Raw genomic sequence first — 22,131 nt, forward strand, 5'->3', positions numbered from 1 at the left:
AAAACTTAAGCCACATGGTTTATTTCCTTCTGTGGTGTGGATGAGACAAGCCATCTGATTTACAAGGACCAGTGGACACCAGGCTGACAGTGTCTCCTCGTCCCCTGGAGACAAAGCCCAGGTCTCGTGGTAACCTTCTGTGGTAGCCTTGTCTTTGAGCTATGGAGGTGGGCAAGGGAGTGCTGAGAGGCACAGGGAAGTCTCTAACTGCCACTGCTGTGCCCCTGTCGATGCTGACTGTGGTGGGCCTCAGGAGGGGGCTGGCGTCAGCCTTCCGCTGCAACCTCCCCCATCTTGGGAGATGGTGGGGGGGGCAATGCTGACTCCATAGCCAGATAAAGACAAAGAGGGTTTCCAGGGAATAGGGGGATGATGCCTGGCTTAGATCCAGGACTCAGGGAGCCTGGGGAGCTGGAAGAGCCTTATGAACCTTATCTGGTTCAACATTCGAGTTTCCAAATGGGAAACCTGAGGTCCATGGATGTAGCAACAGATGACAAAGGACAGAGTTGATCTCGGGGCCAGGGGACCTGAGGTCAGGCCACTGCCCTGCTGTGTGGCCTCGGGGGCATCTGCACCTCTGTGGAATGCCAGAGTCAGACTCTTCCATTCTGGAGGATTCTCGGCTCTCTGAGCTTAATGACCTGCCTGATGCCTGAAGGTCAGGGCAGGCCTCGAACCTGAGTCTTCAGTAGGGCTAGGATTTCCCCTATGAGCAGAGAAATGCACAGGGGGTGTCCCTGGAAGGATGATGGGACTTGGGGAGCTGAAGGACACACACCCCGATGTCAGCCTGGTGTCTTTTAGAAAGAAGCCACTGGGGAAAGTGTGGGAAGGATGTCCCTGGGCACACCTCACTCTGCCGCCGTGTGTGTGGACGTGGTGGTGGGGGGTGGCCGAGGTGGGGCTGGCCCTTGATGAACAAGGTGGGGGTGGGGAGAGGCTGGCCCCAGAGGGGAAACGCTGGACTCCACCTGCAGGTGCCACATCTGCTACTCAGACACCTCCTTGGGCACATATGCCATGTTGTCATAGGCAGGGGGCGGACAGGCTGCCGGGCTGGGGATGTTGAAGTCTGCGCTGAAGGCGCTTGGCAGGAAGATCACTGGCTGCAGAGAAAACAGCACTGAGCTCTTGGAGGACGCTGGAGCTTCAGGCTAGTGTCACAATAGTGCTCCCTTGTGGGTCATCTGAGAACAGCACCCTGATACTGAATTCTGCAAGTCTGAATTGCACCCTTAGGGCTCTGTGTGCAAACAACATGTACTGGGGCCAACTATGATCCAGGCACTGGGAGGACAGCAGTGAACAGAACAGACAAAAGCCCCACTTCACCAGGCGCTAACGTTCTGATGTTCCTTCCCTCCCAGCTGCCCTGGCCTGGTTCAGGACTTTGCGCTCTCTTGCTGGCACCGTGGCTTTGGCCTTGAACCCCTCTACTTCCCGGCGCTGGACAGATCCTCTGGACTGATTTCCCTGAGCCAGCTCACTCCCCTGCTCAGGCCTTCAGCCCCCCTACCCTCAATGTACCCCATCATGCACCTGCCAAGAACACCCCACCCTGTGGCCTGCATTTGCCTGCCTGAGACAGCCTTTGCTTCAGCTGGTTCCCCTGCCTTGAACGCTCCCTCCTGCCCCTTTCCATCATAACTGTACTCCATTTTTTTTGGAAATTAAAGCTTAATTTCCATCTCTGTCATGCTGCCCTCCCTGATGCCCCCGTCTCCCACGTGGCCTGGGAACTCCAAAAAGTCCCACTCCTCTGAGAGCAGCACTGCCCCCACACCCCGAGCCTAGGCCTTCCATCTGCAGGGCTCCCTGTGGGGCTGCACACAGCAGTGGCTCCGTGGATGCTGGCGCCACCCTGTGCTTTGAGGCGAACACGGCTGTCTTCGCTGAACTGCAAAGATGTCTTTGGTTTTGCTTTGGTTTTAGAGACAGTCTCGCTCTGTCACCCAGGCTGAAGGGCAGTGCTGTGATCATAGCTCACTGCCACCTCAACCTCCTGGGCTCAAGCGATCCTCCTGCCTCAGCCTCCCGACTAGCAAGGACTACAGGTGCGTACCACCACACCTGGCTAATTAAAAACATTTTTTTTTTTTTTGCAGCGATAGGACCTTTTTATATTGCCCAAGCTCATAAGAGATCTCCTGGGCTCAAGAGATCCTCCTGTCTTGTTTCCCAAAGTGCTGGGATCACAGGTGTGAGTCACCATACCCAGCCCAAAGACTTCTTTGGCCCCCCTGACATGGATGGGACACCCCTCCTAGTGCTGTCTCTCCATATGCCTTCCCAGAGGGCAGAGGGAGGGAGCTGGAGGCAGAGCATGTGCCCAGCCAACTGCCTTCCAGAGGCTCAGGTTTAGTGGATGTGGGTGGGGGCGCTCACTGCGTTGGCCTGGGCACGAGTGGCCTGGCACCCGAAGTGGGTGACAATGACTGTGACAAAGAACTCCCAGATGGGGAAGACAGTCAGCATGCCCAGATAGCCCCTGCCCACGTCCTGGGGGCCAAAACCCACAGAAAGGTGAGCCCAGAGTTCTAGAGTAAGGAGGTCCCCTGCGTGAGAATCACTTGCCCAAGGTCACACAGCTTGTTGGTGGCAGAGCTATGCCTGGAGCCAGTCCCCCTGCCACCCATCCTGCACCCTCCCCTTCACCCTCCAGGCTGCCTCCTTGTTCCTTCTGGTGCCCATCTTGGGGAAGGCTCAGAGGGTCCATGGATTCTTGAGGTCTATAGTGACTGGCAGGCCCTGCCCCTGTCCTGATGCTGCAGACGCTCACCCTTTGCCCTCCTGGACACAGTTTTCCCACCCCTGGGGCCATCTGACAATGCACCCAGTTAGTTACGCCAAAATCCATGAGCAGGATGGCCGTCCCAGCAAAGGCCGCCATGGCGCTGAGGATGTTGGTGCCCAGGCTGCTCCTCACCTGCAGAGGCCGAGAGACAAGAGCAGGGGGAAGAGGGGAAGAGATGGAGAAATGGCAGGGGCCATGGCTCAGCTGCCCAGCCCCCAGCACTTTCCCTCCCACAGCCAAGGAGGCAGCGGCCATGCCACCCTGCGCGCAGCTGCGTTCTCATCCACCACTCTCCTTTTCTCCTCCCCTGGGACCTCGGGAGGAGGCTTTGTTGTCTCTCTTTCCTTCTCTTGTCTTCTTAGAAGCTTCCAGGGAGACGGGCACCACCTCCTTTACAGCCTCTCTGGGTGGAGTTTGCAGCCTCCAGCCCACCCCTTACTGTGGCTCCCTCGCCCCGGGGCCCAGCACCCTGCAAGGGCAGCTGCAGCTGAGGGCTGCTCAGGGGCATGGGCTGGGGAGGCCTTTTGCTATGGACACTGAGGCCTGGTGAGGAGAGGGGTTGAGTTTATTTCCAGGAGGTCCCAGGAAGCGGCTGGCAGAGTGAGGCACTGCAGACCCTGGTGGGACACCAGGCAGAGACAGGAGGGGCAGGAGCCGATGGCCTGAAGGCTGAGTGGGCTGAGAGGCCTAAGACTTGACGCTCTGAAGAGCGTGCAGGGCAAGTGACTCCTGGGGTGGTCCAGGCAGCCACCCGGGGTCACCATCCCCGTGCAGCCAGAACCTGATGATCTTGTGACCCACAGCTGGAGCCTGCTGGTGAATCTGCCCCAGGCTTAAAGGGGTAGCCACTCACGGGTGGGCTGGGGACTCTAGGACCTCTTCAGGTTTAAAGACGCCTGATTCTTCTTCTTCTTTTTAAATAGAAACCAGGAGCTCATTGAGATCAGAACAGCCTCACAAGAAATCCATTAATTGATTCATTAAGTCCAAAGCTTTTATTGAGCACCTGCTGCATGCCAGGCACTCTACAAGGTGCTGGGTCCAGGAGAGAGCAGGTCAGGTCTTGTCCTCCTGGAGCTTATGGGCTGGGGGATGCTGGGTTCGGTCCTGAGAGTCCTGTCTTCTGGTCCTGCCCTTCCACCACCCATTCTCTGCCCAACCCCTGGGACACCTTGCAAGTATGGAAATAGGGCAAGGAATCCCCTCCTGAAGCCTCTGTGGTCTCTCATTGCCCTTAAAATAAACCTGAACTTGGCATTTAGGCTCTGAGTCACCTCCCCAGCCTCTCCCTCTTGGCCCCGCCCTTGTGGGTGGTGGTCCAGGACCCTGGTCCCCTGTTCAGAGCCTATGGCGTTTCCCGGCTGGGCTCTTCCATGGCTGTCGCCCTCTGAACTGTGAGGACTCGGTTCACTGACCCCAGCTCAGGGACCCCAGTTGAGCTTAGAATGACTCACATTATCCTGTCGGCTTCCTTTCGGCACATTCCACGCTTGGCAACTATCCTCTTTGTTAGTTTGTTTTATGGGTGTCTTACCAGGCACCAGAAGGTAAGTGCCGTGACCCTCTCTGCCATGGTCTCAGCCTGACGTAAAGCGCACAGCCCCCTGTTCAAAGCCTCTGCTGCCTTCCCGTGCCTGCAGAAGGCACCAAGCCTCCTGAGATTGTGATCCAGCCCCATTGTGGGATTAAATCTCTCTGTCTAATGTCTTTCCACTTTCCCTGCCCTGCCTTTGCCCTCGTTGTATGGAGCCATTGTGGTTTCAGTGGCGACCCCACCCACGCCCTTCCGTGCATTCTCAACCTTTCCCGTGGAGTTTCTACGTCCTCTCTGCTTCCCAAGGCCCAGCAGGGCTCTGCTCTGCCAGGATGTGTTTTAGCATCTTTCCTTTCTTGGAATGACCCTGAGCCTTTTATCCGTGGACCTCACATTCCACCCTGGCTTGTGTATTGAGAGGTCATCCCTGTCTTCTCCTGTACGTGCATAGTCTGCGTCTGGTCTGCCTGGATGGTGGCCTGCCCCGACACTTAGCAGGTCCCTCAGAAGTGCTGGGGAATGAGCTGAAGGAGTGAGTGGACGGGAGGGGCAGGGCAGGGTGGGATTCTGCCGTGGCCTCATCCCCGCCCCTGGGTCCCCTTGTTCAGACTCACCAGGCAGCTGATGTGGTTCTTCTCCGCTGCCACTGAGAGGGATCCGGAGATGATGAACTATGTGGGGAGAGGGGACCCATTGAGGCCCAGTGAGGGACCCAGCCAGGACCCTGGGCAGGGCACACCCTGCTTGGGCTCTGTAGAGAGGTGCGAGGGAGAGAGAGCAGCCTTTTGATGCCACTTTCCCTTTCAGGCAGGCACCCTGGGGTCTCTCAGCAAGGATGTCCCCTGTCCAGGGAACTAGGGCTGTGGCTTACGAGGTGAAAGGTTTCATTGACATCATATCATCAGGGCCTCGTGGGGAAGGCATTGTTCCTTCAAGCATTCACTTATCAAACATTTACAGAGTGAGGCTGAATGTGGTGGCTCATGCCTGTAATCCCAGCGTGAGGATTGGGGGGCGGAGGTGGGAGGATCACTTGAAATCAGTAGTTCGAGACCAGCCTGGCCAACATGGTAAAACTCCAGTCTCTACTAAAAATACAAAATGAGCTGGGCATGGCGGCATGCACCTGCAATCCCAGTTATCTGGGAGGCTGAGGAGCAAGAATCACTTGAACCCGGGAGGAGGAGGTTGCAGTGAGCCAAGATAGCACCACTGCACTCCAGCCTGGGGGACAGAGAGAGACTCTGTCTCAAAACAAAAAAACAGAAAAACCCAAACATTTTCCGAGTGGCAGTTATGTGTCAGGAATATAAGGGAGTTGAAGAAGGCGACCCTGCCCTCTTGGAGCTCATATTCTAATTGGGGAAGACTGACGCTTAGCAAACAGTGAAGAAAAGTACAGACAGTGGTACTGAGAGCTGTGATGAAGTCACAGGGGCCACAGGGGCTCCTTGAGGCTGGGTGGGGGGTCAGGGTTGTCTCTGTAAGCTGGGATGACAACAGTGGGGCATGAGGCTGCCTATGAGGATGACCCAGGGACCTGCATCTTGGCACCTATGTACTTGGCAGTGCCTGACACACTGAGGTGGGGCTGGCCCTGCACCTGCTGAGTTGAGAAGATGGAGCTGAGCAGCGCTGTGTCCCTCTGGGCCTGCAATTTGCAGGTGGCACTCAGCTGCCATGCTGGGGAGACTGCAGGTTCAGTGGCAGGTGGAGGAGGCCCTGGGGACAGAGAGACAGAGGACCAGGAAGGAGTCACCACAGGTCTCCAGCGGGTGCAGATCAGCATGGGGGTGACAGGCGTGGGAAGCAGTGAACACACTCAGGCTGTGCTCTGCAGGGCGGGCCGACAGGACCTGCTGCTGTGGAGCAGAGAAAGACAAGACTCTAGGATGATTCTTAGGATGTGTTTAGCGTTGGCAGTTGGGTGGCTGGAGGTGCCATTTGCTGAGATGAGGACATGACGGGAGGAAGAGGGCTGGAGGCAAGCCTATGGCAGGCATCCAGGGCTTCCTTTTGATGTGCTGAGTCGCCTCTTCAACGTCGAGTGGTGGTGTCAAGAGGGCAGCTGGATTTGGAATCCGGCTCTCTGGGCTGGAGACAGGCATGATGCCTTATTGATGAGAAAGTTTTGCCCCAGAGACAGTGACTTGCCCAGGTTCATGCAGGGAAGGAGGCCTGGCTGTCCCCGCACCCCTGCTGACTGCCTCTTTCCTTCTGTACCATCCTGGAATTCTGGGAATTTTCTTTTTTCTTTTCCTTTCTTTCTTTCTTTTTTTTTTTTTTGAGACAGATTCTTGCTGTGTCACCCAGGCTGGAGTGCAGTGGCACCATCTCGGCTCACTGCAACCTCGATCTTCCTGGTTCAAGCAATTCCCCTGCCTCAACCTCCCGAGTAGCTGGGATTACAGGCACATGCCACCATGTCCGGCTAATTTTTTTTGGTATTTTTAGTAGAGATGGGGTTTCACCATGTTGGCCAAGCTGGTCTTGAACTCCTGACCTCAGGCAATCCACACACCTCGGCCTCCCAAAGTGCTGGGATTACAGGCATGAGCCACCATGCCCTGTCTAATTCTGGGAATTTTCAACTAAGGACTCCTTTGAGCCTTCAAGAAAAGCGATGAGTCTGCTTTCTAGAAAAATGCACATAATACCCCTCTATTTTCAGGGGTCCCCAGAGGTTAGCAATGTGAAGCGCCAACAGAATGACCGAAAGTTGGAGCTCACACGTGTCCTGCCAAGATCTCCTGACCCTGATGTCTCCTGAGACCGAAAAGCAAGTTTTTGCTTTTGTTCCTTCCCCGAGTTTTGAAGCTTTGCTGGGCATATTTGTGATAAAGCCCACGGGAGGGGGCTCAGAGGGGAAAGTGCCCCCTTTGTTTCTTCCTGTTGTGATTTCTCCCCATGAGCTCTTCCGATTGCAAAATTTTCCTCCAACTTTGGGTCACTATGGACCATTCAAAGGGCCAGAGGTTGTCCCCAAGCACGGCCAGGTGACTGCCCTGATCTGGTCGTGATGTGTCAGCCACTTTGTCCTCCTGGAGCCCCATCTAGGGGGTTTTGTGCTCTTGCTGGAGGCAGCCTGGCCAGGGGAAGAAAATCACCCTCGGTTCTGGAACCTACACTCACACAATGGAGACCCCTTTTATGCAAATCTCTGGCTTTCTCTCCAAAAAGGGAATTGCTCAGCAGTCACTATTTGGTACAGAATTTTAGGGTTAGTAATCCACTCACCATGCACATTATCTCTTGATTTCCTCTGCAAACTATGGGGCAGGCAGGGCCAGATCCATGAGCCCAAGTTTTAGATGAGGAAGTTGAGGCTTGAGGTTCAGTGACATGCCCAAGGGACTCTGCCTTAGCGTGCGGTGGAGCTGGGATTCAGACCCTGTTGACCTGACTCTGAAGCCTGTGCTTCTTTCGGGCGGCTGGAGGCTCTGGTGATGTGTTGATGAGGGTGCCAACACCAGGGGTCACTGCAAACACTGAAGTGCCCTCTAACGTTGATGATGACAAGGACTCACTTGTCCGTTCTTCCGCAGGGGTGAGTGGTCAGTTTGGCTGGGGGCAGTGAGAGGAATGGGCTCAGGGCCTCAGAGCTGGTCCGACTCTCAGGGGACAGGGCTCTTGGAGGGCTGGGACCCAACTCAGGGAGCTGGGTGGTTTCTGCAGGAGGCGTGTGGATGTGGGGTGAGGCCTGGGATCTGGGTACTGCAGGTGGTTTGGACCCAGCCCTGATACCCTCCATCCTTTTTTTTTTTTTTTTTTTTGAGACAGAGTCTTGCTTTGTTACCCAGGCTGGAGTGCAGTGGCGAGATCTCAGCTCATTGCAACCTCCACCTCCCGGGTTAAAACGATTCTCTTGCCTCAGCCTCCCGTATAGCTGGGTTTACAGGCTTCCGCCACCATGCCCGGCTAATTTTTGTAGTTTTAGTAGAGACGGGGTTTCACTATGTCGGTCAGACTGGTCTCGAGCTCCTGACTTCAAGTCAAGATCTGCCCGCCTCGGCCTCCCAAAGTGCTGGGATTACAAGTGTGAGCCACCGTGCCCCGCCTTTCCCGTCCTTTTTGGCAGCTTCTCTGGCTGTTTGCTGGGAGCTTTCCATCCGCAGGAGCGGTGTCAGGTTCAGGTTTATGGAGAGGGTTTGGGGGGAAGGAGTTAGACTTGGACTCCAGTTCTTCTAGGAAGCGTCTCCAGGCCCCCACCTAGGACAGGCTGTGCCCAGGAGGATGGGAGGTGGGCGCATGGGGGAGAGGTGAGCCTGGGCAGTATCCCCCCACCCTCCCTCTCCATGGCCCCGGCACTCACACGGGCTCCTCCCCAGAAGGGGACGCCGCCCTCGATGAGGAACATCCCCACGTGGCCGCGGCGAACCATGAGCAGCACGCTGCCAAAGCCCAGGTGGATGAGGCCGATGAGGACCTGGACCGTCTGCGGGAAGCCAGAGATCCGCGCTGCGGGGTCTGTTCCACACCGCCCCCTGCCGGCCCGGAAACAGCATGGCCGGCCCCGCCCTCCTCCAGGTGGGCGACTGGGAAAGAAACCCAAATTCTGTTCTTTGGAGGCGACATATTACAGCAACCAACAGAGACACTTTTAAGGAGAAAGGCAGTGCCCCGCAGCCTACGGGGCACACAGAGCAAGGCTCTCAGCCGGCCTGCCTCCTGCTTTCTGCTCTGATCCGCTGTGTCGCTGCCCGGGTTTCTTAGGACTCCGTTCCATGGCGCAACGTTCCCTGCAGTGCATGGCCTTCCTCATCCCCCAACACCCCCTCAGCCTGCCCGCAGCGCCTTCTCCTGAGCATCTTTCTATTTCAGTGTTCATCGCTGGTCGTCCCACCCCTTCGGCAGCCTCAGCCTGCTGAAATCTCCAGTGGGATTTTTTTTTTCCCTCTTTCTACGAGTTGGTTTACCAGCACCCTACTAGTCTATGCCCAGAAGCGAAATGGTTTTCCCAAGTGTGAGCTTCTAGTAAGGTCTGCCACATAGGCTGGGTGCAGTGGCTGACGCCTGTAATCCCAGCACTTTGGGAGGCCGAGGCAGGTGGATCATGAGGTAAGCAGTTCAAGACCAGCCTGACCAACATGGTGAAACCCTTGTCTCTACTAAAAATACAAAAACTTGGCCGGGTGTGGTGGCAGGCGCCTATAATCCCTGCTACTCAGGAGGCTGAGGCAGGAGAATCGATTGAACCTGGGAGGCGGAGGTTGCCGGGAGCTGAGATTGCACCACAGCACTCCAGTCTGGGGGAGGCTCTGTCTAAAAAAAAAAAAAAAAAAAAAAAAAGGTCTACCACAGAGCAGAAACATTGCAGTGTTGTGGGTAACTATTGAATTCCGTAACTGAGTGGAAAGAGATGTTGAAGACCCCTGGAATCCAGCCCTGGGAGCCCAGCAGCCCCTTCCAGCTCCGTGACTTCCACAGGGACTCCAGTGACCAGTACTCACCACTACTCAAACCAGCCTGGGCCTCGCGTGGGCAGTTCTGACTGGGAACAACTAGAATTGTCGTCTCAGCGTCATACGGAATATATATTTCTATCTAACATGAGTGCCAAGAATTTGGATATCCATGGGCATGAGTCCCTGAATCTTCAGTGTCTTCCTCTCTTCAGCTGCGTGCCTTTCACCTTTTCAGTGTCCTCACAGGGCACAGCATGGCACAGTGTCCAAGATGCCAGTGTTGCTCCCCTTCCTTGTATGTCTTTCCCCTGCTGGTAGACCACCACAGCCACCAGGATTATGCCTTGGGAAACACCAGCTGCCACTTATCAAATGCCTGTCTGCGCTAAGCACTGTGCTGGGGGTTTACAGATGTGGCCTCATTTAATCCTAATGAGAAGAGGTAGGTTATTATTATTTTTGAGACGGAATTTCACTCTTGTCGCCCAGTCTGGAGTGCAATGGTGCGATCTCGGCTCACTGCAACCTCCACCTCCCAGGTTCAAGTGATTCTCCCGCCTCAGCCTACCTAGTAGATGGGATTGCAGGTGCTCACCACCATGCCCGGCTAATTTTTGTATTTTTAGTAGAGATGGGGTTTCACCATATTGGCCAGGCTGGTCTCAAACTCCTGATCTCAGTGATTCGTCTGCCTTGGCCTCCCAAAGTGTTGGGTTTGCAGGCGTGGGCCACCGCACTCGGCCAGAGGTAGGTTATTATTATCCTGATTTTGGAGATGAGGAAACTGAGGCTCAGAGATGTTCAGTAACTTGCCTGAAGCGTCCCAGCTATGAGGCGGCAGGCCAGCTAAGGCTACAGTGGTATTCTTCTCAATGGCTGGGATTCCATAACTCTTACTTCTATTTTCCACTTTTTGTGCTTTTCAGCAGTTTGTCTCATCAGATTTGTTTTCTTTTTGGAGGGGGAGAGCGTTGGTTCCCAGGGTCTGCTCTGGGGTTTCGGAGTTCCAGCAGCTGTTGTCCTCTCTTTGCTCACTGTCTCCACGGGCCACAAGTCAGGTGGCTGTGCGGCCCTTGGTGTCTGTGCCCCGGTCCAGTCCCCTCCTGCACCAGTGGGTGTGGTGCAGCTATTTGGGTAGAATTCCGGCATGTTTGAGCCAGAGGTCCTGGACGCCACAGAGCAGAGGGGTTAAAAGTAGAACTTTAGGGTCAGCCATTTCTAGTTTATAGGATGCCACTTACCTTGACAAACTTCGTTTTTCTAATCTGTCCAATAGGAGCTATGATCCCCTTCTTTTTTGTTTGAGACAGAGTTTCACTCTTGTTACCCAGGCTGGAGTGCAGGAGTGCGATCTCGGCTCACTGCAACCTTCCGCCACCCAGGTTCAGGTGATTCTCTTGCCTCAGTCTCTTGAGTAGCTGGGACTACAGGCATGTGCCACCACACTCAGCTAATTTGTGTGTGTGTATGTGTGTGTGTGTGTGTTTTAGTAGAGACAGGTTTCACCATGTTGGCTAGGCTGGTCTCGAACTCCTGACCTCAGATGATCTGCCTGCCTTGCCCTCCCAAAGTGCTGGGATTACAGGAGTGAGCCACCACAACCACACCTGCCCGTGATCCCCTTCTTACAAGGTGGTGCTGAGAATCTAGTGAGACAATGCGTGATAAGTCCCCCGCACAGTATGTGCACCAATCAGAGATGCTTAATAAGCAAGAGCTGTCCTCATCTTCACCTTCATCATCATTGCTATTGCTCAATCTGTGCTTTCTTCTTTCACCTGGAGAAACGGAGGCCAAGGAACAGACTGAAGAATCTACCTATGTGTGTGTATAATTAAAACAGCAGGAGGCCATTAGCCTGTCTCCATAATTTGAGTTCCTACATAACAAACTGCAACCTAACTCAGTACATAAACACACTGAAACCTGTTTTAGGAGTATATTTTTGTAACCAATAACTGGGTTTCAGCTAAGGTCAAACAGCTGAGCTCCAGCCAATGGATCAGACCTTACCCAAATAAAGCAAACGTCTCATGACATCATGCCCAAATAAGGCAGACACCTAGCTGCAGCCGATTGGGGGATTTCTCTTCTTCACTTCTGTGTTTGGCCTCTGAGAGCTTGCTATTCACACAGCTGGATGGAGCTCTCTGAACCTCTTCTGGTATTGAGTGCTGCCAGATTCATGAATTATTCTTAGCTCACATAAACTCTGTTAAATTTACTTTGTTTAACGCTTTCCTTTTTCCTTCCTTCCCTTCTTCCTTCCTTCCTTCCTTCCTTCCTTTTCCTTCCTTCCTTCCCTCCCTCCCTCCCTCCCTCCCTCTCTCTCTCTCTCTCTCTTTCTTTCTTTCTTTCTTTCTTCTTTCCTTCTTTTTTCTTTCTCTTTCTCTCTCTCTCTTTTTCTTTCTTTTTTTTCACTCTGCCTCCCAGGCTGGAGTACAGTGGTGTGATCTTGGCTTACCGCAAAGTCTGCCTCCAGGGTTCAAGTGATTTTCCTGCCTCAGCCTCCCAAGCTGGGATTACAGGTGTGTGCTACCACGCCTAGCTAATTTTGCATTTTTAGTAGATACGTTGTTTCACCATGTTGGCCAGGCTGGTCTTAAACTCTTGACCTCAGATGATCCACCTGCCTTGGCCTCCCAGAGTGCTGGGATTATAAGAATGAGCCACTGAACCTGGCCTAAAGCTTTTTTTTTTTTTTTTAACAGTATGTGTATACACATATACATGCAAATGAGTGTGTATATCTTTCTATCTCTAGCTAATATTTTATGCCTTCAATATTTTATTGAGACCAATAGCTCAAGGCCATCTGAGATTGACGAACAGCTCAGAAGCTATTCTTCATGCACTGACAGCTCTACTGCGGCTGACTTCCATCTACCACTCCCCCTGCCTCTCATCCCCCGCTTTCTTTTGCTCATTATGTTCCAGCTATGTCAAGCTTCCATCTTTTCCCGTAATAACCACACCCATTCCCAACACCTTTGCAATTGCTGTTCTCTCTACCTGGCAAACCTTCCTCTCCAGCCCTTCCACCAGCAGTTCCCTTGGCTGGCTTCAATCTGACAGCCGAGTTTTAGCTGAAATGTCGGCTCCCCAGAGAGAACTTTCTGTCTACCCTTGCTATGATTCCCCTTAGCCCCAATCATAGTTTTTAACCTTATTTTTCTCTTTGGAGGTTTCTGAGTCATTTGTTTACTGGTTTATTCTCTGTGAGCTTTATGCGGGAAGGGTGCTTGTCTACCAGGTGCATGGCTGAATCTTTCAGTCATTACTAAGTTTTTTTTTTTTTTTGAGACAGAGTCTTGTTCTGTCACCCAGGCTGGAGTACAGTGGCGCGATCTCAGCTCACTGCAACCTCCGACTCCCAGGTTCAAGCCATTCTCGGGCTCAGCCTCCCAAGTAGCTGGGTCTACAGGCTTGCGCCATCGTGCCCAGCTAATTTTTGTATTTTTAGTAGAGAGGGGGTTTTCACCATGTTGGCCAGGATGGTCTCGATCTCCTGACCTCGTGATCCACCTGCCTCGGTCACCCAAAGTGCTGGGATTACGGGGGTGAGCCACCGTGCCCGGCCATTACTAAGTATTAATATTAACTGCCTTCTCCCCTCTCCAAAATGTGCATGAATGCTCCCGTGCTGGAGCACTCACTACCTGCCTCGGGTCATGCAGAGGGGCTGCTCTTACCCCTAAAGCTTTGGGCTCTCCTGTCAGGAATGTCTCCACGGGCCGCAAGTCAGGTGGCTGTGTGGTCCTTGGTGTCTGTGACCCCCACGGTGGCTCCTCAAACTGCATAATCCCTGGAGGCTGGCACACGGAGGTGGGCAGAATGGCTGGAGGTGGGCGGAGGCCACTGGCGTTGCTCGGTGGGATGACAACAAACACCCCATTGCTGGTGGGAGCTGCAGGCATCGTGCTCAGAGAGCCCGGAGAACAAGGGCCTGGGAGAGAACAATGGTAATCATCGTTACACACGTGCACAAAGCTATTTAGTTGATAAGCAACATGCCTACTTGCCCTTGCTTACTGCAGGCCTGCGAGGATGGCCCCAAACGCTCTTATCAAAGCTGGGAAGCTGAGACTCAGAGAAGGGAAGGATGTCTGAGGTCAAGGGCCTCTAGGTGGGGTAAGGCTGAGACTTGAATTCCGGTTTCTTGGGTCCAGTGGCCCTCCTCTTAATCTCTGTGCTGTATTGTGTGGAAAGCCTCTTTTGGAGGAGTGTGTATTTAAATGCCCTTCTTTTCCCAGAAAGGGCAAGTGACTTACCTAAGGACACACAGCTAGTGGAAGGTAGAGCTTGGCTAGAGCACCTGTTTCTTCACCGCTAGACCAGGACTCCCTGCCACTTCCTGCCTCTCGGCTCACGGCTTTGAGCTAGTGCCAATAATTTTCCTGGGTGTGGGAACTTCCCACCTGCTGTGGGAAGATTTCCATTTGGCCACCCAAGCAATTACCATTGATGTAGCCAAGATATGTGTAGATATGGAAACTTTAGGTGTGGCTGGGCAAACCCTTTGGGAAAAAAAACACCCATTATCCAGGTGTCAGGAGATAACTTTCCAAGGAAACAGCAGAGTGATGAATCTGCCAGATTATACAATAAAATCGAAAACACGCATCCTTCTTATTGGCATTGGTGGGTGGGAGTTTAGCAGTTCAGTGTAAGGGTCTGAGATAGAAGCCAGGGTTTGAATTCTGGCTCCTCTGGTTACTGTGAGGCACGAAAGCAAGATGGTCCCCCCTTCTGCCTCAGTTTCCTTACCTGTGAAATGGGGATAATACCACTGGTACCAATCTCACAGGGTTTGGTGTGAACTAGACGGAAAGAGCACACACCAACTTGATAAAATCCATCCCTTACAGCATGACTTGCTATAACATGATGCACCTGAGCTGTTTTGTTAACTAGAACATAGCTAAGCCGCAACTGACAGTGGACGTGGATGTGCATTGCTTCCCAGGGCTCTGGGAGCTACCGTGCTTGCACCTCAGGACTGAGCCAGCTTGCAGACTGTGCGGCAGGTTCTCTGCGGTTCTGCAAGGGCTTTTGGCTGCAAGAGCTCAGCCTCACTGTTCTTGGCTGACAGTGTGTGAAATATGCGTGTCTTCCAGGAAGACTCTGTGCCATTTATTTTGTGACAGGTCTCGCCTATGTTGGTGGACAAAGTGGGCAAGGGACAGCATTGGACTCAATGCAGAGAAACAGAGGGAAAAGCACACATAGGCTCTTGAGCAAGGTTTTCAGTGACTGGAGGCATCTCCAAAAAGATGATTGAGGAAACACAGGATAAAAATCTGCTGGCATTAGGGGTGAGGGAAGTCATTTGACTGTTTTTTTTTTGAGGTGGAGTCTCACTCTGTACGCTGAGGCTGGAGTGCAATGGTGCGGTCTCAGCTCACTGCAACCTCCACCTCCCAGGTTCAAGCAATTCCCCTGCCTCAGTCTCCGGAGTAGCTGGGATTACAGGTGCCCACCACCACACCTGGCTAATTGTTTTGTATTTTTAGTAGAGACGGGGTTTCACCGTGTTGGCCAGACTGGTCTCGAACTCCTGACCTCAGGCAATTCGCCTGCCTTGGCCTCTCAAAGTGCTGGGATAACAGGTGTGAGCCACTGCGCCTGGCTGATTTGATATTTTTAAGGGATTACTAACATGGCTCCCTTCAGCCTGGGAGGTGTGACCAACACATGATGCTCAGAGTGGTTCTCCAAAGGGATTATGCTGTGACTTCCCAAATAGTACCGCCTCCACTGAGTCTCTCATTTCCAGGATCTGACACTAACCTAATTATTAGTAGACACGAAAACTACTCAGATTTTTTCTGTCAAGAATCAGATAGAAAATATTCTGGATTTTGGGGAGCCATGTAACTTTTGTTGCAACCACGTGACTCTTCCATTGTAGTGCAAAGCAGACATAGGCAATATATACCCAATGGGTGTGGCTGTGTTCCAATAAAACTTTATTTATGGCTGGGTGCAGTGGCTCATGTCTGTGATCCCAGCACTTTGGCAGGCTGAGGTGGGCAGATTGCTTGAGCTCAGGAGCTTGAGACCAGCCTGGGCAACATGGTGAAACCTCATCCCTGCCAAAAAAAAAAAAAAAAACCCACCAAAACAGAGCCAGCTGTGGTGGTGCATGCATGTAGTCCCAGCTACTCAGGAGGCTGAGGTGAGAGGATCACCTGAGGCTCAGAGGTCAAGGCTGCAGTGAGCTGAGATTGCGCCCCTGCACTCTAGCCTGAATGACAGAGTGAGACCTTGTCTGAAAACAAAACCAAACTTATTTATAGAAACGGATGGCAAGCCAGGTCCAATCTGTTGGCTATAGCTCGCCAATCCCATTCTTAGAACACTGCCTGGCACATAGTAAATGCTCAGTAAATTTTAACTATTGCTTCAACTTGTGTCTCGGCTTCCAGAACAGTGAAGCACACATTTCTGTTCTTTATAAATTAACCAGTCTCAGGTCTTCTGCTAAAGCAGCACAAAATGGGCATATTTGGGGAGACTCTACAGTTTCTGAGGACATCGCTAAAGATTTTCTTGCCCGGGAATCCACGAACACTGGATGAGAGAGACAGACGGCAGAATGAGGAACTCGGGCTGACGGGGACCCACCTCACCCATCGGTCTGTCCCTTCCTCGGATGTAACAATGAACATTTACAGCCCGCATCTCACTCCAAGGGAGAGGCAGTCATGGATTATTTGGTGTGATTTAGAGATAAGAAAACAGAAGTTCAGAGAGGACAAGTGTTTTCCTTCCAGTTGGACAGAGCCTCAGTGGCAGAGCTGTAATGGACCCAGACTCCTATCTCTCAGTGGGAAGAGTGCGGACGTATGGAATTCCTATACTTTTAGGTTTGAGTCCTGGCTTTGTCAGATGAGGGAACAAATGGTTGTACTTCACTCCTGGGAGAAATGGTTCAGAAATGCGTGGTGTTCACAGATCAGCAAATGAGAAACACATTGGGACCAGATGAGTCTGCCAGTTTTCTACTTTCCCAAGTAAGTTTCTGCAAAAAGTCATCCATGTTTTCACCATCATCTAGGAAGGCAATTTGAACACCAGAGGTAGGAAGGACGTGATTTTAAGATACAAACACAAAACCTTTAAATGAGACCATTATAACTTGGCGAGCCCCTCACCACTCTGCCTGTATAGGTGTCATTTCACCAGGGATAGGTGAACACTGCGTCTGAGACCCGCAGTGGTGTATGGGCAGGTTTGTGGACCTTCTGGGTGGGGAAGGACCAGCTCCATGCGGTTCGGCTGGGCTCCTCCTGGGATTTCAGATCAGACTGGGCCTGTGTGGCCCCAGGTGGGAGCATGTGCATAATTAACAACATCTCTCCTGGGCAAGTGGTGAGAAATTTGGAAAACAGAGACCTTGTGATCCTCAGGGGAAGAGAAAACACCTATAAAAATAGGCTCTCTGTCAACAGGCAGGGTAAGTGAAATCATGAGCATGAAAGTGCCACATAGTTCCTGAGAATGTAAACTCCTCTCTCCTCCCCGCCCTCTGTGGCTGCTACCAGCGCCTCTGCACCCTGGGGCCGGGGACTAACTCATCTGCCACATTCCGGAGGCCATGCCCCAGCTCTGCGCTACCCAGAAGGAGGACTCTCTTTTTCTTACTAACCCATCAGTCAGCATGCCCAAAATACAAATGCGTGTGTCAGGGACAGACAGGTGGAGGAGGGAATGCCACTGCCCCCTGCCTCCAGGAATCTGCAAGGTACCCATTAGAGGAACAGCTGCCTGTAGCAGAGACACAGAAAGTGCCCAGACATCACCAAAATGCATGTCTTCACCCAGTGAATGGGCAGTGGTAGTAACAGCCCTCATAGGCACAGCCCTTTTACAGTTTTTAAAGAGCCGTCACCTGTATGAGACCATAGAACCATCCCATAGCCTGTGAGGTGAGTGTTATTCAGCCCATTTTGCAGACCAGTAAAGCAAGGGCTAGAAATGGCAGTGTGGGAGAATGGGACAGGCTGTGGGCCTTGAAGGCTGACGTATTTGTCAGAGATGTTGAAGGGAGCTTCAGCTGGGACCAGGTACTGAAGTGAGCTGTGACGCAGACGGGTCAGTGGGACAGGTGGAAAGCAGGTGGCTGAGAACTTGCTAGATGCCTTTCCTCCTCTCCCATGGGGTTAGGAGTGGGGGTGAGAGTGGGTTTGGGGAGAGAACTTACAGAATCATGTGAGCACTGTATATGGGGGAGTGGATACGTCCTTCTTCATCTTAAGACAAGATAGAGAGGCTGGCTTTAAGGAGACTGCTGGGAGAGATTTCAATGTACAGCCTGCAGAATGGACCTGCCTGATTCCTGAGTTGAGGGAGGAATTTTGTGGGGGCTACGCAGGAGAGAGACCCCAAGCGTGGGGGGGCATCTCCATAAAGCCCATGAAATATCCTTGCAGAGAAATCAGCTTGACCTCCAGCCTCAGGGAGGTGATGCTAGCTTCTAACAGTATCAGGCAAGTACGCATTCCCATCCCGTTCCCCTCTTTCCCCATTGTTCCTCCTTGCAGAGGGCAGAAGCCACAGTTAGCTGGCTGGCTGGGGAAGAGGAGGGAAATCCAGTGGGAAAAGGGAGGGGAAGCCCACCAGACACCCTTCTCACCTGCCATGTTCCCGGGGCTGAGAACTGAGGGGCCCCAAATCAAGTCATGACATACACAAGACTGAACACTTCACTGACTAGATCACAGCTGCTTGTCTTGTCTGAGCACGGTCAGAAAAGCCACTGGACTGCCCCAGTGTCAGACTTCCGTGGTTGCTGTGAGTTTTAAGGGAGTTAACACCCAACCTGTGCCTAGCACAGTGCCTGGTACACAGGAGGCATGCGATGCCTTTTAGCTTCAATTATTGTTAACAGCCTTATGAGGTCGGTACTATTAGTATTCCCATCTTGCAGATGAGGAAACTGAGCTTAGGACATTCAGTGACAGGCTGCCCCAGAGTCCTAGGCTGAGCCGCCTTGAGCAGCCAGGACTCGTTCTGTGAGCATCTCTGTGAGCGTCTCTGTGCATCACCTTTATTCACGAGGAGCCAGAAGCAGCTTTGTTTGCAAGCTCCCCACTCACCTGTGCAATGGGGCCTATGGGCTCTGGGCTGGTGGTTCCCTGTCTGTGAGAGGCCGGGCGTTCAGAGGGCACCAGGAGCTTTCTAGCCCCTCGTGCCAGGTGGGGGATAAGCTGCATGGGGAGGGCCGCACCCTCCTGTGATGAGCAGCTCTACCTCTTTCCTTTCCCAGGGATCCCAGGTGCCTGTGTGCCAGTTCCCCTGCTATGCCCTGGGGCTGGGCGGCCTGGACTAATGCCCAGCAAGGGCAGAGGGTACTTACCCGGCTGCCACCGCTGCTGTGCCGCTGCCCGCTCTCCGCTGCCTCTGCTCTCCCTCAGCCTACTCTCCTGAGTTCACACATATTCATGTGAAAGCTTTGCTATTCACGTGGGGCTTGGAAATCCACTCTGCTTGTGAGCCGCTGCCTCTGGGAAGCTCTCAGGTCTCTCCTGGCTCTGAGGCCTCTGTCTGTAAGGCCCAACTGAGGGAACCGAGGAGGCCGCTCGTGGAATCATCTGCCATCAGCCCACAAGGGCCCTGGGAGAACATCTGGATCCCTTCCTACAATCTACAGAAGGGGAAACTGAGGGCCAGAGAGGCAAGTGGTCCATGTTAGCATCAGAGCTGGGACGGGGAGCCACACTGGCCTTCATCTTTCTGCCGCTGGGTGGGGGAAACTGAGTAATCAGAGGCCACCTGTCTTTCTTCCATTGGACTTGTCCAATGTTAGATGAGGGGCCAGGGAGCCCACAACTTCCCAATGCAGGGGCAGAGTGTGTGAGCATAGGGGCGAGTGTGTGTGAGAGTATGAGCATGCGCACATGTGAGTGAACGCATCTGAGCATGTGTGTGTGCATGTGAGTGTGGATGTGTGTGAATGTGTGGATGTGTGTGCATGTGTGTGGGTGTGTGAATGTGTGACGGTGGGTGTGAATGTGTGCACACACACGTGTATGTGTGTAAATGTGAATGTATGTGAGGGTGTGAATGTGAATGTGTGGATGTGTAGGTGTGTGTTGGTGTGTGTGCCTGTGTGTGCATGCACATGTGTATGTGGGTGTGTGCGTACACATGTGAGATTGTAAGGTGTGTGCACCCACGTGAGTGTGATTGTGATTGTGTGTGCACACATGTGCCTGTGCACCCATATGCATGAGACAACATATGGGTGAGTGTGCACACACACACTGTACATGTGTGCGTATGTACACGTGTGTACACAAACATGAGTGTGTGAATATGTGTGCATATGTGTATACACATGTGAGTGTGTGCATACATGAGTGTGTGTGAATGTGTGCATATGTGTGCGTGAACACGTTAGTGTGAGTGTGCACATAGTGTGATATTGGAGTGGTACATGCATGTGGAGCAATTTGTTCATCAGTTTCTGGGTTCCACTTCTCACCAAAACAGCCCCTGATGCTTCCGTACAAAGTCAGGGAGATGATACAGGACCTGAGGGCTCATGATGGCCCAGGGAATGGTCTGGATAACCGTGGCTGGGCCAGCTCTCAGCTGAACCAGCACCACACCTCTTGCAGCTAGAGATGGAGTCCCTTTTCCCAAATCCTTGAAACTGAGCTGCCTTGTGGCTTCCTTTGCCAATAGAACACAGCAGAAGTGGCCATGTGTCAGGTCTGAGCTGCTTCCGTTCTCCCTTGGAGCTCTGCAACCCCCTTGGACCACTCCTGGACCAGCCTTCAGGAGGATGAGACACCTGGAGCGCAGCCAAGCTGGCCCAGTGGTCCCTGCTGAGGCCCTACATATGCAGTCAAGGTCAGCAGGGCCACCTAGCTGACCCTCAGTGAACACAAGCATATGGATGAGTCCCGCCAAGCCCAGATCGGATCAGGAAGGCTGCCCAGCCAACAATAGACTCGTCAGCAAAAATAAACGCTTCTTGTGGGTTGCCACTGTGTTTTTACAGAACGTTTATGGCAATAGCTAAGTGTAGCAGTCTGTTTCTTTATGGACATTGCTCACATCAGCAACCCTGTGGGCCCAGACCAAGCAAGGCATGCTGAACTTTACGAACTAGGAACAGCAGGAGAAAATGGAAATATCCAGGCTCTAAGCCCAGCACTAAGCTCTACCCTCTCCTTGCCTGCTGCTGTGCTATCCCAGCTGATGACCTATTTACCTTCCTTGGTATTGGCTGCCCTAGGCTGAATGATTCTTTCCTTGCTTTTCCTTATGAGAATGCTTGATTCCTTCCTGTTATTTCCCAGTTTTTAGAATAATAGGTGTGTTCTAGCAATCTCCAAAGACGATCACAGGTTTTTTTTTTTCGAACATGATGAGCCATGTATTTCAATCCATTGCAGGGGTTGTTGCTATTATAATTATTGAGATTGCTATTATTCTTGGTGTTCTAATTCCTTCCTTTTTGGCTATGATTTTGTCATTATAAGAGTATTATATACGTGGAATCACCAATATGCAACACTTTGAGACTGGCTTTTTCACTCATGTCTTTGAGATCCAAATCGTTGTGTGTATTGAAGGAAACCAGATTACGTCACCCCCAAATATGACTCTTTGACATAAAAAGTATTTCAAGCTGAAAGCAATTAAGAAAAAGCAAATGCAGTAAAAGTTCCCTCCATCCTCTTCCTTTTCTGCCTAAAGGCAGGATATAAATTCTCCTTTACTGGAGAAGACTCTAGACTCTAATTAGCCCAGAGATGGCTCCAGAGGAAACTGCAAACCTTACTCCATTAGTTTCTTTCCGTATATTTAACTTCCCACAGTTTCCTGCCTTTGGAAGCCTAAAACTGCTTTCCTTTGTCCTGTCATTTCTCTACAAATCCATTGTTCTTTGTGGAAGATGCTATGAAAGCAGATTCTAAGCCACTGTTTTGAGTTACTTTTCTTCGAGGTTTTTCCCAGGTGATGTGTGCTGCGTGGGTTAATAAACTGCTTTTCTCTTGTTAACCTGTCTTTTTGTTAAAGAGCCTCAGCTGAAAACCTATTATAGCTTGATTTAGAACTGGATTTTCAACAGTGAGCATACATCAGGAATCATGGAACAAAAATGCACCCTGCACTGTGCCAAGGTTAAAAGATACCGAGAGCCAAAGGAAAATTATTTATGAACGAAGAAAAAAAGACATCAATAACAAACAAGCGAAGATAGGTAGAGGTAAAGTTTTGCCTCCCCCACAGTATCAATAGCTTGTTCCTTTTTACTGCTGAGAAGTATTCTATTGTACGGGTGTAGCACAGTTTGCTTTCCATTACTTATCCACTGAAGGATATTTAGATTGTTTCCAGGTTTTGGTTATTACAAATAAAGCTACTATTCACATTTT

At 52.0% G+C, this 22,131-nt stretch overlaps 1 protein-coding gene across 2 annotated transcripts; it reads right to left on the bottom strand.

Moving 5' to 3' along the window:
• MS4A15 (membrane spanning 4-domains A15) lies at nucleotides 1-13,676 on the bottom strand. 2 transcript variants are annotated; one of them, XM_032283274.1, is made up of 6 exons: nucleotides 13,429-13,676; nucleotides 8,644-8,766; nucleotides 4,946-5,002; nucleotides 2,837-2,929; nucleotides 2,389-2,502; nucleotides 1-1,109 (listed from the first exon to the last, which is right to left on the bottom strand). In XM_032283274.1, exons 1-6 carry the CDS (start codon nucleotides 13,651-13,653, stop codon nucleotides 993-995), a joined length of 729 nt encoding a protein of 242 aa, XP_032139165.1. In that variant the 5' UTR covers nucleotides 13,654-13,676; the 3' UTR covers nucleotides 1-992. The 2 variants fall into 2 exon arrangements, with proteins under 2 accessions (XP_032139165.1, XP_032139166.1); XM_032283275.1 differs by lacking the exon at nucleotides 8,644-8,766.
• Between the last annotated feature and the right edge of the window lie 8,455 nt (nucleotides 13,677-22,131).

The sequence above is a fragment of the Sapajus apella genome, unplaced genomic scaffold (assembly GCF_009761245.1).
Source record: "Sapajus apella isolate SASKATOON/1434 unplaced genomic scaffold, GSC_monkey_1.0 scaffold14, whole genome shotgun sequence".
Lineage (NCBI taxonomy): Eukaryota > Metazoa > Chordata > Mammalia > Primates > Cebidae > Sapajus > Sapajus apella.